At 38.1% G+C, this 13,436-nt stretch overlaps 1 protein-coding gene across 1 annotated transcript in view; it reads left to right on the top strand.

Moving 5' to 3' along the window:
• RIC3 (RIC3 acetylcholine receptor chaperone) overlaps nucleotides 1–13,436 on the top strand; it is a 193,704-nt gene that overhangs the window by 166,691 nt on the left and 13,577 nt on the right. The window contains exon 6 of the mRNA XM_044067384.1: nucleotides 5,006–5,151. Coding sequence (XP_043923319.1) covers nucleotides 5,006–5,151 — 146 coding nt within the window. The remainder of the gene's footprint in view (nucleotides 1–5,005; nucleotides 5,152–13,436) is intronic.

The following is a 13,436-nucleotide window of genomic DNA, read 5'->3' as shown; positions in this document are numbered from 1 at the left end:
GTATAATTACTATTATGTATGTAGTTACTTTCTTGCAAACAAGATCTGGGGAATTGCCATGAAGCACCATGGGATAAGGGATAGCCACAAGCCAGTAAAAGCTCTCAAGCTTTAGTATCGGCCGAGTCGGAGCCGAGGATTTGCTCTGAACCCATCCAGTAAGAATGTAGGCGAGATGGACTACAAACATGGAATGTTATGGTACGTACATAACTTTTAGGAGTATGGTTTAAAAATTATTCTGGCATGGCAGCTAAGGATATGTGGGAAGAGGCTAAACCAAAAATAATACAAAAACTAAGAAAATGGAAGCTCTGTTATATGGATATGGATAGTAAGATACAGGCAGTTAAAATGTTTTTTTGTCCCTTTAGTCTTATACACAGGTCAGGCATACTTTTATCAACCAGAGGAGATGTGGATAGTAATTAATAAAAAGCTGAAGGAATATATCTGGGAGGGGAAGATGGTAAGAGTCAAGTGGAATAAGCTTATTCTTCCACTAGAACAAGGTTGACTGGGATTACCCAATTTGAATAGGTATTTCAGACCAACACAGTTAAGGCTGTTATACATAGCAGAAAACTATCATTCAAAGTGGAAAGAGATGATGAAACGGGGAAGCTCAAGAAACAGAGAGAGACTGGGATTTTGGATGCAGACTTTTAAGGAGAATAACAGTAATCATACAGAATATTATATTCATAAAGTAGCAGAAAGTATTGCAAGAATTAAGCCAGCACGGGAATGGAGAAAGAAGATTCTGCTGTTAGGGATGACTGCAATTAGGGATGCAGACAATAGGCAAGATGAGGCTGGAATTTATTGGAGAAAACTGGCAAAGGATCCAAGGTATTGGGAGCAAATAATTAGAGAGGGAAAGGTAATAGAATGGAAAGATGCCAAGAATTTGTTTGGACTGCAGGTTAGCAATTGCCTTCCCTATTGAGAATTGATGTCAGTGTATAGGAAAAGAGAAAGAAATAGGGGTGTCCTAAACAAAAGACCAGCACTGGTAGAGTTTTTAGTGGCCTCTAGAACAGAAGCTGCCATTAAAAACAGAATAATTAGTAGCCCATATAAAATACTGCATGACAATTGTAAGAATCAATCAGAGGAGGTTAGAAAGGATTTGGAAGAGAGAGTGGATAGGCAATTCACAAAGAAACAATGTGGGGATATATGTATGTCTTCCAAGTATGCAACAAAGTCTAGAAGATTTAGGATCTTTGCTTGAAAGTATTTACATCTGTATTTTTATACCCCAAGTAGACTCCAAAGAATCTTTCCGCAGGTAGACAGCAAATGTTGAAGGTGTGATGGAGAAGAAACAGGAAGCTGGAAACATATTTTCTGGGAGTCTATTGATTTGGCAGACTTTAAAGATTCACTGCAGACTGCTTGGTTGGAGATACTGGTTGAGAAAATTGGTGTAACTAAGGAAATTATTTTTTTGAGCTGTGATACAGAATTGGAATTGCCTAGACATAGTAAGACCTTGAGTCTAATTATGGTGGCTACCAAAAAAGCAATTACTAGAAAGTGGAAATCAAAGTCTAAGCCAATTTTACTAGAAGTAGCGAACATAGTAACAGAGATAAAACAACTGGAATCGGGATCTTTAGAAAAGGGTAGGAGCAAATCACATAGGAAAAAATAGGAATTGTGGGATCAATACATGCAGAGGAGGAACAAGGTTTAAAAGAAGGCAGGATCTGAATAAGTTATTTAATGTTTGACTGACAGTGACTGGATATATTATAAGTGATGTATAATGTTTTCAGCTACAGTTGTGTGGCATGGTTTGCAATGTGTAATGTTTGCAACTTCGGTTGTATCGGTATGGTTTATTTTCATTTATATAAATGTAAGATTGCACATGTCATACCTGATAATTTAATAAAGATGTTTCTTGTTCAAAAAACATGAATGCCAGACTTAGGCAGTTTAAAAGAGGACAAGTGCTGAGAATAAATTCCTAACAAGGTGGCAAGGGATTTTTTGAGGTGACAGAGAAAATAAAGTGAACTAAAAATAAGAGAAACTAGAAGAAGATTAGAACAGCTATATCATGTAAATGTGTTAAAATCATGGAGGGAAACTGAAGCTTCTATAGTCAGCCTAGAAGTTGAGACAGATATCAATAGTATGGTACCAGAAAATTATATTTGTTTTTGAACTAAATAAAACTTTAAAACACAGAAACATGAAAAGAGAGAGAGAATTATTACTAAGAAAGGATTTCTTTTACTGAGCTACTTGATATCACAAATTTAATTCAGCATTATATTGAAGCTGCACTATGAGAGGAGGTAGACCTAAAACCATATAGGTCACCAGTGTTCAAAGACAACCAGTAAGTGAAGAACTCATAAAGCCACTTTAACTGGGAGATAGTGAGGAGTCTTAAAGTGAATATAATCATCCCATTGTGTTGGTCTCCAAAGCTAGGTGGCTTTGTAAGACTTTGTAATAATTTGCAGAAAATAACTGAAGTATCCACATTTAACACTTGTTCAGTGTGCAGGGTATATGCACGCTCATAGACAAACTAGACAAAGCAATGTTTCCTGACCTTTCTAGACTTGACCAAGAGCTAGTTGGAACATGTAACATGAATACCACTGTGGATGTCTTATCCAGGTCCCTTGAACCATTCTAAACAAAGTAAAACTGGGAGTTTAGTGCAGGGACATGAAGGTCATTATGGCATAATGAAAATGTTATTTTATTGTAAAAGTGCTATATTACTGTCAGAGTACCAGTTTTCTTTAATTTAATTTGAGCTGCTATGTATACAGCAGATAAAGTGTGCAACAGTAGAGAACATGCAGCAGTCTGAACTGATTTGAGACACAAGTAAAACATCAGTGAAAAGAAAGGCCTCCAGCACAACACAGAAAAGATGTTTGCTTCTTAGAGGTGAATGAGTAACTTTTACTAAGTATAGGAACTCTTGGTGGTTGCCATCCAGAGAGTACTTTAGATGTTTGCCTCTCATGGGAGAGGGAGAATTTCATCAAGAATAAAAACTCGCAGACGTTGCCAGCTGTAAGATTTACTGAAAACAATGTAACATGGTCAGGAAAGATATCTGAGGATTTAAGTGGGGGAGGACTTAATTTTTGCCAGAGGCTCTCTGAAATATTTGCTGAATGTAGGAACCTGAACTGTAAGATTTTGTGTTTGTTTTTATTTTATCTTTTGCCATGGCAAATAATGTGCATTGAGATAAACGCTGGGATTCAGAAAGGGCTATCTCTAGTGGTAAGCCCTAACATGGGTGGGCAGCCACTGCAGGACACCCTTTCTGATTCAGGGACAGGCCTACTGCAGTGATTCTACATAGTTGGCAGAATCACTGCAGTGGGTTATTTCCACAGCCATGCTAAATGCTAATGAGGCATCCTGGAGGAGTAGCTTATGCTAATTAGCCATGTGCTGACCCCAGGAAATGCCTATGGGAAGGGAGTTATACAGCCAAACAATTCAGAGAATGGCTCAGCTGCATATATTAGTATGGCAAGCCAAAAATGCAATTCCCCCAATTATAGTTGTGTCCATAGGGGTATGAGTGGCCCTGGATGATTGTACGTGAGTATGTTTGTGTGTGTGTGTGTGTGTGTGTGTGTGTGTGTGTGTGTGTGTGTGTGTGTGTGTGTGTCTGTGTGTGTGTGTGTGTGTGTGTGTATTTGAATGTCTGCATATGGGTGGGAAAGTGAATGAAGAGGGTACCTGCGTCAACATGATAACACCAGTAGTAATTATGTGCTGTTTAGCACTGGCAGTAATTACACCCAATTCAGAGACATGCAAATTAACTGATAATAAGGCCTTCCTTGTTGTGGCAAATCTTGTATCTGAATCGCATTTTACATGATTGCATAAACTGCAGCTTTTGACTACTGCAGTTTATGTGAACACATATATTCTTTTCTGAATCCCAGCAAAAAAATTCTGTCTCTAGTGTGTTTTGAATGTGCATTGTTTTTCACTACCTGTAAACTCTCAGTATACAATTTTTTGTAGTATGTGACAATTTATGACTTTCCTTCATAATTTACCATCATAACTATTACCTTGAAAAAGACTGCACACTACCTGAAAATGTACTATAAATCAAAATGGCACTATAAAATAAATAATTCTGAATGTCTTTTTTATAGACTTTGACTTCTAGAGTCCTTTTATGTGCTATTTTTTCTCACAGCCAGCATCTAGTCCACCATCTTCATTGGTATAATGTTTATCCTCGCCTATTGTACAGTGTTTTGTCCTTTTTTCAGCTTAATTTTGCTATTTTCATAAACAGAGATGGCTACTGCATACAAGAGATAGCACTGTCACTATTTCTTATGCATTTTTGCTTAGACAACACAGTTGCATAAATATTAGTTGCTAATATGTTCCAGATATGTGCTTCAGTGGGATATAGTCTATTTTATCAGGAGCTGACTCGTAAAAGTACTGATTTTTCAAGTTTGCTACCATAAAGTGGTATTTCCAGGAGTTTTGTAGAGGAGTGTTGCCCCCTTCCACCAGTTTGAGGCAATGCTCCCCCATATTTAAATAACATACCACTTCTATGAATGAGAGCAAACTCATCAAAATGGTGTTTTGGCAAGTTGCTCCCACCACCTAAAAACAAAAAACAAAAAAACAGCATAATCCTAGGTTTGTGCTGCTTTGCCTGCTAGTTAGTTCATAGATTGCTGCACCCAGTCTGTACATGTATCAATCTTTTTCATGCACATAACAGTTTGGTAGGTAGCAGCAATCCTGGAGTTGAGATAAGCGAATCTTGGTCTTATACAAGGTTATTCTAACTTTAAGATAAAACACATAACTCAGAATAACTTTGCAGTCCATTATTTGTAAACAATCAGCAACTCTCATTTTTGGTGACCTAGGCTACTGTTTGCTGCTAAAACTGTTTTTATTTATGCTTTGTATTATTTCTGTATCAAATGTTTTACATTTTTGTTTCTCTCTTTTTGAAACACAGAGTTACAAGTGTTACCTCAGACCAGGAGGAGAAGTTACTCAGTCAGCTGAAAGAAATAACCCGAGTTATGAAAGAGGGGAACTTGATTGATGATGTATCACCTGAGATAGAAGCAGAGGAAGCCTCTTACCTGGAGGACTGGGAAGGTAAATGTTTTCATCTCACTTACAATCATGCTACAGGACCACCTCCATGAGTGAGAACACCCACTCTGCTACTTGAATCTATCAAGATACATCCTAACACTCTGGTTTTGGATGACTTTAACTACCCATCCATTGACTGGGTAAATTACTTGTGCTCAAACTCACTTGCCCAAAGGTTCCTCAACTTCATTAACTCCAATGCCCTGGACCAGCTGGTTGACACCCCCCACAAGGGGTGCTAACATCCTGGATCTGGTGCTTACCAATATGTGGGACTACTGTAGTACCCTCCACTATGAGGTCTTCCCTAGTGAGATCTGACCAGAAATCAGTCTCATTCGAAGTAACTGTCACACCTGCCCCCCAAGCACCAACTAAACTAAAAAACGTCTCCAAACCAGATTATATAGCTTTACTACACCTTCCCCCTCAGATGGAACTGGCAACTATGCTGAGTTCTACACCAGTGCTTTATACAAACACCTGTATAACTGCATTGACTTGGCCGTACCTGATAGGACCAAAACAAGCTCCTCGAGGAAGAGCAAACCTGCCTGGTGGGCAACTGCCATTGACAGGCTTTAAAATAAGAGGAAGAAATTAGTGTCTAAGAGTAACGGAGCGAACTCTAAATTGGAAAGACTCCCTTCTCAGTTTAAATAAGCAAATAAAGACTTATTGTGAAGGCCTCCAAAGCAAACTACAAATCCAAATTAAATTCCTCAGTTAAGGACAACCATAAGGCATTGTTTAGTTACATCGGTAACCTAAAAGGAAAGGCCCAGATTCGTGCCGAACTGGTAGTTGATGATACAATATTTACTGAGCATGTGGACATGGCTAAAATGTTAGCTGACAGGTTCTGTGAAAACTTCACTTCCCTGTCCCCACCACACATACCCCATGATATCCCTACCACCTGTCCTCTACCTTGTAACTCTAAAGATGTCATAAATGCCCTCTCTAAGGCCAAAAATACAGCATCAATGGGACCTGATAACATCCCAGGTTGTGTCCTACATGGGCTCAAACAAGAATTAGCAACACCACTGGGTACTCTTTTCAGTTATAGTCTAAGCTCCAATTTCATCCCAGCTGAATAGAAAATGGCCACCATTATCCCTTTGCACAAAGGTGGTGCTTCCACTGACCCCGGGAGCTATAGACCTATTACTCTGATTAGCCTTATCTACAAGGCCATGGAGCAAATCATCAAACAAAGATATAGGTAATCTCCAAACACTTGACCCTGTTCAGTTTGGATTTGTCAAAGGGTGATCATGCCTGTTAAACCTGGTGGACTTCTTTGAGACAGTCACAAAGGCACTGGATGAGGCAAAATCTGTGCATACTACCTAGCTAGAATTAGCCAAGGCTTTTAACACTATCCCCCACTCAGTCATCATTGACAAACTCGCCCATTTAGGTATCAACCCTTATATTGTTAGATGGGTCACTAACTGGCTCACTGATATAACCCATATAGTCAAAATAGGGGAATCCACCTCCAACAGCAGACCTGTAACCAGTGGTGTTCCACAGGGATCGGTCCTGGGACCTCTACTGTTTGGAAACTGTTTCTCCGAAGTACAAGCTAAAACTTAAGGTCTGTGGCTGACAAATTTTGCTGATAGTTGCAAACTGGGAGCAGTCATAGAATCTCCAAACAATGTCAACATCCTACAAGAGGGTCTTAAACAAACAAATGATTGGTGCCAAAGTCATGGCCTTAAACCCAATGCAAAAAAAATGTCTTATCATCCCTTTTGGTAAGAGTGATGTTCCTGCTAACTATCACATCAATAATAACACCCTAAGTACATACTCAGTGGTGAGAGACCTGGACGCACCGGTTGACAGTAACCTTACCTTTGATCACCATGTCTCCACAGTGGTAAGAAGGGCATTCTATATTGCTCATCTCATAATTAAGGGCATTGCATCCAATAAAAAAATAAGTTATAACCTCTCTGTACTCTTCCCTCATCAGGCCAATAATTGAGTACAATACCCCTTTTGGTATGTACTTTTCCAAACACCTGCAGCAATTGAAGAGACCACAGAGGTTCCTCACAAGCAAAATTCAAGGTCTTCAGCATATGTCCTATGTAGATCATCTGAAATCACTCTCACTTTATTCTGTTTCATACAGACTACTCAGAGTTGATCTATCCCTTGCATATAAGACAGTCTTTTACTTTATTGGAAATGCTGCATATCCGCAAATCAAATGGTATATGCGTTATTCACTCTAAAGATGTTTAACCTGGCATGTGACACTAATAGAACCTGCTGGAGGGACAGAGTTGTCTCCCAGAGGTTACCACACCTTTGGAATGGACTCCCACTTCATGTCAAACAGAGCACCTCATTGGCCCTCTTCAAACACAGTCTGGACGATTGGATAGCTAACCGTAAGTTCATCCTTGGGGTTCCACCTGTGTCCCTTTTGGACAGGGACAATTGGTGTTGATCATGGAAATAAGGGTAGAAGTTGGCTAGGCATGTGTAAAGGCCCTATAGCCATTAGCCTAGTAACTTCCTATGATCCTCTGCATGATATGCTAAATATCTACAGCCAGCTGCAGTTTCAGAAGAATTAGAGATCCTGATTAAATGATGGAAGAGGAAGGACTGGTCATGAACATGCCTCATTTGGGGAAAATGAAAAGGGGGCTCAAGGTTGAAAATGGTGTTACAAATGAAGGTTTCTTCCCATTTCAACCTTCACCTTCCTCAGACATCCTGCCTTAAGTTTTCTGATACCAGTTCTTGTAGCAGCCATAGAAATTACAATTAATTTAATGTTATTATTTCCCTTAAAATTTAAATAAAGACAATTATACAACTGTTTTAAAATACAGTGTTCTAAGCTTTCTGATCTTGCATATGGTAACATGAGATAATAGCAGTACATTCTCTCTCTCTCTGCAAAATCATTACTGTTTCTCTTTTTTAAACAAGAAATATCTTTTTTTAAATTATCATTTCTTTTATTTAAAGAAAAAACGTCTTTATTAAATTATCACGTATGACATAGTCAATCATACATTTATATAAATGAAAGCAAACCACATTGACGAATCTTAGTTGCAAGCATTATACATCAGAAACCATATTGACATAATTTTAATTGAAAACATTATACATCACTTGTAATCTATCCAGTCATTGTCAATCAGGCATTACATATCTCATTCAAATCCTGCCTTCTTTTAAAACTCATTCCTTTCCTCTATGTATTGTTCCCACAGTTCCCATTTTTTTTCTAAGTAATTTGCTCCTACCCTTTTCAAAAGATCCTAATTCCAGTGCTATGTACAGGAGCCTTAACTGTGCAATTCTGAAATATCCCTTCAAATCAGGTAAAACCAATCTGCCTTCTTCTGTTGGAAAAATAAGCTTATTACACTTGACTCTTACCATCTTCCCCCCCAGATAAAATCCTTCAGCTCTTTATTAATTGCTATACACAACTTCTCCTCTGGTTGATAAAAATATACCTGACCTGTGTGTATAAGACTAAAGGGACTAAAAGCATTTAAATGCTTGTATCTTACTATCCATATAACAGAGCTCCAGTTTCTTATTTTTGGTATTATTATTGTTGGCATTATCTTTTGTTTAGTCTCTTACCACATATCTTTAGCTGCCACACCAGAATAATTTTTAGTCTGTACTCCTAACTTCTTCATTTTATCATATCCCATAAATATGGATACTGCTGAACCATTTCAAGTAAGGGTAAATTATTTACAGCTATTGCCTTTGTTTTCATTTCATTAATTTTGTATCCCAAAAAGATATGAAACTATCTCAAAATGTTCCACAACACTGAACTGTCCTTTTCTGGTTTTGTCATGTATAAAATAATATCAGCTGTAAATAAAGCCAGCTTTTCTGAACTACCATACCAATTACAGCCCTGAATTTCTGAGTCTCTTATTTTCTGTGCCAGTATTTCTCAATATAATGTAAATAACAAAGGGTAAATAGGGCACCCTTGCCTGGCTCCTCTGCTCAAGCAGAAATTATCAGAAAGGAACCCGTCCACTTTAATTTTCACTTCCAATCCCTCATATATCCTCCCAATCAACATTAACTATTAGCTTCATATTCTGATTCTGAGGCAGTTCTTCTTCAAAAGAGGTCTCCTTCTATCTTTAATGAGGAGTGGAAAAAAGGGTGAAGAAAATTGTGGGGACTGTAAAGCCAATAGGGTTTTAAAATGCCCTTGGGAGAAATTAAACTACTCCTGCTCTGGGTCCCTAGGAGCAGTTGTAGTTGAAAGAGAAACACGCTTGGTCTTCTGTTTCCTTTTCTTAGGGACATCTAAGGAAACAGTATGAGGAGGAGCAGACCCTAATGTACCTCCATCAGCAGTTCTCTGATATCCTCTCAATCACAAATTTGAAAAATGTCCTCAGTATGCTCAGAAAGGATCAGTCCTGGCTCTCCTTTCATGGTGAAGTTGATCATCCAGTCATTTGGTACAGACATGCTGCATGATTGCACCATGTTGGCCTCCTGAGGGGTCCTGATAGTGGAAACAGGTACTGTAGTTGGACAGCCCTAAGGTTGAGCAAGTGCCTCAGTGGAGTTGTCCTACTGTGACTGACTAAAAGAAGGAGATTTCACAGATTTTGTATTTTCTTTCAGATTTTTAGTTTTCTTCCTAGGCTGATGGGAGCTATCCAAGGTAGATGACTCATAAGACATCCTAGCACATGCCAAGGCTTTAAGACATTTGTTTTCAATGTAAGGTCTGAGGGAAGTGAAATGACTGCAGTTTGTCTTAGGAACAAAATAGACTGATAGGTGGAACATTCTTTGTAGTTATGTTAAGAGCTTAGACAAAAAAGACACTTTGAATGCTTAGCATTATAAGGGATCTTTTGACTGCAGTCACATTTCCCCTTCTTAGATAACATGAAAAGTACAATTTTCTGTAGAGAAATATAAGGAAAAGAAGAAGGTTCTCCAGCGGGGTACTTAGAAAGCATCAGTGACTGTAGTCAGAACAGGCCATATGACTGACAGACGGCTACACAGATAAACTCTTCCTTCATGGACTGGTGGCAAGAAAGTTCTGAGGATTTTTATGCCTGTATGTCCCTTAAGTACCAGCATGTAGCTTCATGCATAGGTCATAGATTAGACGTAGGGTGCAACAGGAAGGTGCAAAGTTTTTGTAGACTGGCTGGACTTACAGTGCCCTTAGCAGGATATTTCCCATAAGTCAGCAACAATGCAACAGTGATTTAATGATAACATCTGAGCAAATTACCAATGCATGTTATTTTCTTTTGTGTAACTCTTCCTGGCAGGGGCATTGCATAGGTTTGTGCTTTTTTGCCTACTTCTTTTGTATTATGGTACAAACACCAGTGGTTGGTACACTGTCTACTTAAGAGATTTCTTATTTTATATTTTTGTACATCAACATAATTTATCACATATTAAAATCTTATGAAGTGTGTTATCAGCAAAAGATTTTTTTAGAAAAACTTTCAGGAAGCAAACCTTTTCCTGGCTTAGAAGACATCAGGAACAAAGGTATTAAATAGCTTTCTGCTGCTCAGGACTGAAGTAGTTAATTAACATTACTACCAGATTCCACAAAACACTAGCAGACAGTCCATACTGACCTAAATTCTAACAAATAAACCCGATAAGATAGTATCTTCTAAATGCTTGCCAAAATATCAGTGACCACCTCTACCTATGCAATAAAACACATGGTATCTCCCCCAAATAAGTAGTTTAAAATCATGTATGCAGCCTAACCAGATTTGATAAGGACATCTTCATTTCAACCCAATCCTCTACAAATATAACACATTAAGAACCATACCCTTAAATGACACAGTCCATCACTTTAATCACACATTTCTGAAAATCTTAAATGAGTTAGCGACTATTTGGACAAAAAGGATAAATTCATACACAGTCCCAAGGCTGCGTAAGGGGAACAAACAACCTATGCTACAATGAGACAAAGCCTGGAAAGAATGACATAACAATAAAATGCAAAATAACTCAATAATTTAGACATCTGAGGGACCTTAACAAACTACAAATAAAAACAGATATGCAATCTCACTACAACACACTACAAATTAAAACATCAAAATAATCCAAAACAATTCTGGAAAACACTAAACAAACCACTACACCCTGGCCAAAATACAATTGCATGCTCCAACTCCAACAATAATAATGATTCAATTATCATGCAGTTCAACTCCTACTTTAGCCATTCAGTACGATCTGTGATTGATAATCATCCAACTCCCTCCTTTCATCTCCCACTGCTTTACAAAACCTCACCGTCATTGAACTTTCATACTGTCTCAGCGTCATCTATTAAGAAGTTATTAGCTTAACTTAAACCAATAAACTTGGCTACTAACAAGCCTGCAACAGAATTCCTAAAAATTGCCACCATTGCAATAGCTTTTTTAGTCTGTGTCTTGATTAAGAGATCCATAACCAAAATCTATGGTCTCTCTACCTGGAAAAAATCTATCATAATCTCTCCCATCCTCCACATGGGTGGCATGTTAACTGAATTCATTAACTATGGATATATTGCAGTATTTTCCACTCTCTGTAAAAATCTCAAGAAATGTATCCATATTTAGCAAATGTAATATGTGAATAAAATAGTCTTCTCTCAAAAGCTCACCATGGCTTCAAACTTAACCAAAGTACAACAGCAGCTCTCCTACATTTTACTAACACGGTCAAACAAAACTGGAATGAAGGCAACTTAGTATCAGCACTTTTCCTAGCTCTGTCCAAGGCCTTTAACACAGTGTCACAACATAAATGTATATCAGGACTAGCAATTTGTTCCTTCCCTCTCTTGGTTTCACAGTTGCCTGACCAATCAGCAATAGGCAGTCAAATGGCAGCAGGATCTCTCACCATTTCAACCAGTCTGTTGATGCCTAGCAAGGCTCAATACTTAAACTACTTATGTTTAACATTTTCATAAACAAACTTCATACTACTATTAAACTTGATCCTCTTATCCAATAGGTCAATGACTTAACACAGAACTGCACTGTCCAATCCATCAAAACACTGCAAGAAGTTACATAACACTCCTTTACTGCTATAGAGGCATGGGTGAAAAAATCACAAATTCTGTCTGCCTTTTTCTCAACCCCCCCCCCCCCCAAACAAAATAAAAAAGACAAATGTTCTTCACCCTTAAAAGTATATTTAACTGAAGCACTCATTTCATATCACCTCAAGTAACAATATAATAAAAGAAACAGTAACTCAGCCCAAACTACTGAGAGTTATTATTCAATTACTTCAAGTCTGAAAAGCATATGCTATTTTCTATCAAAAAACTCACCAAAAATTTTGCTCCCTCTATAGTGTCAAACAGTTTCTGACAGACACAGCAAGGTTTACCATTGCGTCAACCTACTTTCTGCCATGTCTACTGTATGCTTCCCTCATATTCACAAACATTAACACTACCTGTATAGACAAATTTGGCTTTTGCTACAATAAACTAGCAAAATTTGCTACAATAAGGTAGCAAAATTTGCTACCAACCTTCCACACAGAACACACCACTCCTTACTAAAGCAACCTGCAAAGACAAACCTGCCTATTGCTACAACAAAGTAGCAAAATTTGTTACCAACCTTCCACAGAGAACACACTACTGCTTCTTACTAAAGCAACTAATTTGGCTAGAACTTCCAAACCAGCCAACCTGCACATAACTAATCACAGCACATAAGTTACAATACTCTCCTGATGAATGAAAAGCACTACAGAACACCCTTCTGTACTAGTTTCCAGCCAGAGACCTTCGCTCCAGTAATGTCCTTACTCATCATCAGTAAATCAAATAATTCTGCTGGAATGGCTCTCTAGTCATACTGTCTCAAAACTTTGGAACAAAATGCAAAGACAAATAATAGTATTGCTTTGTATGTGTATTTGTTTTATTGTGTAACAATTATTGCTATTATTTTGGGGTTTTTTGCATTTTTGAGGGTGGGTATTTTTTTTCCTTTTTTCAAATTGTACTCCCTCTTCTTTATTTGAAGAAACTCAGAAGAAAACTGTTAAAACAACTTCAAGAATGGGCAAAGCATACATATTCACCCTGATTGGAAAACATTCTCCAACAAGGTGTTAATGTACAGCTTCTTCTTTCGGCTTTTCCCGGTTAAGGGTCACCACAGCGGATCACCTGTCCGCTCATGATTGGCAGTAGAGTTTTTACAGTGTCGAGTTGCCAGCCTGGCACCCAA

Source organism: Protopterus annectens, chromosome 3.part1 (assembly GCF_019279795.1).
Source record: "Protopterus annectens isolate FY-2018-M chromosome 3.part1, PAN1.0, whole genome shotgun sequence".
Classification (NCBI taxonomy): domain Eukaryota; kingdom Metazoa; phylum Chordata; order Ceratodontiformes; family Protopteridae; genus Protopterus; species Protopterus annectens.
The sequence above is the reverse complement of the archived record's forward strand: the minus strand, read 5'-3'. Positions and strand labels throughout refer to the sequence as shown.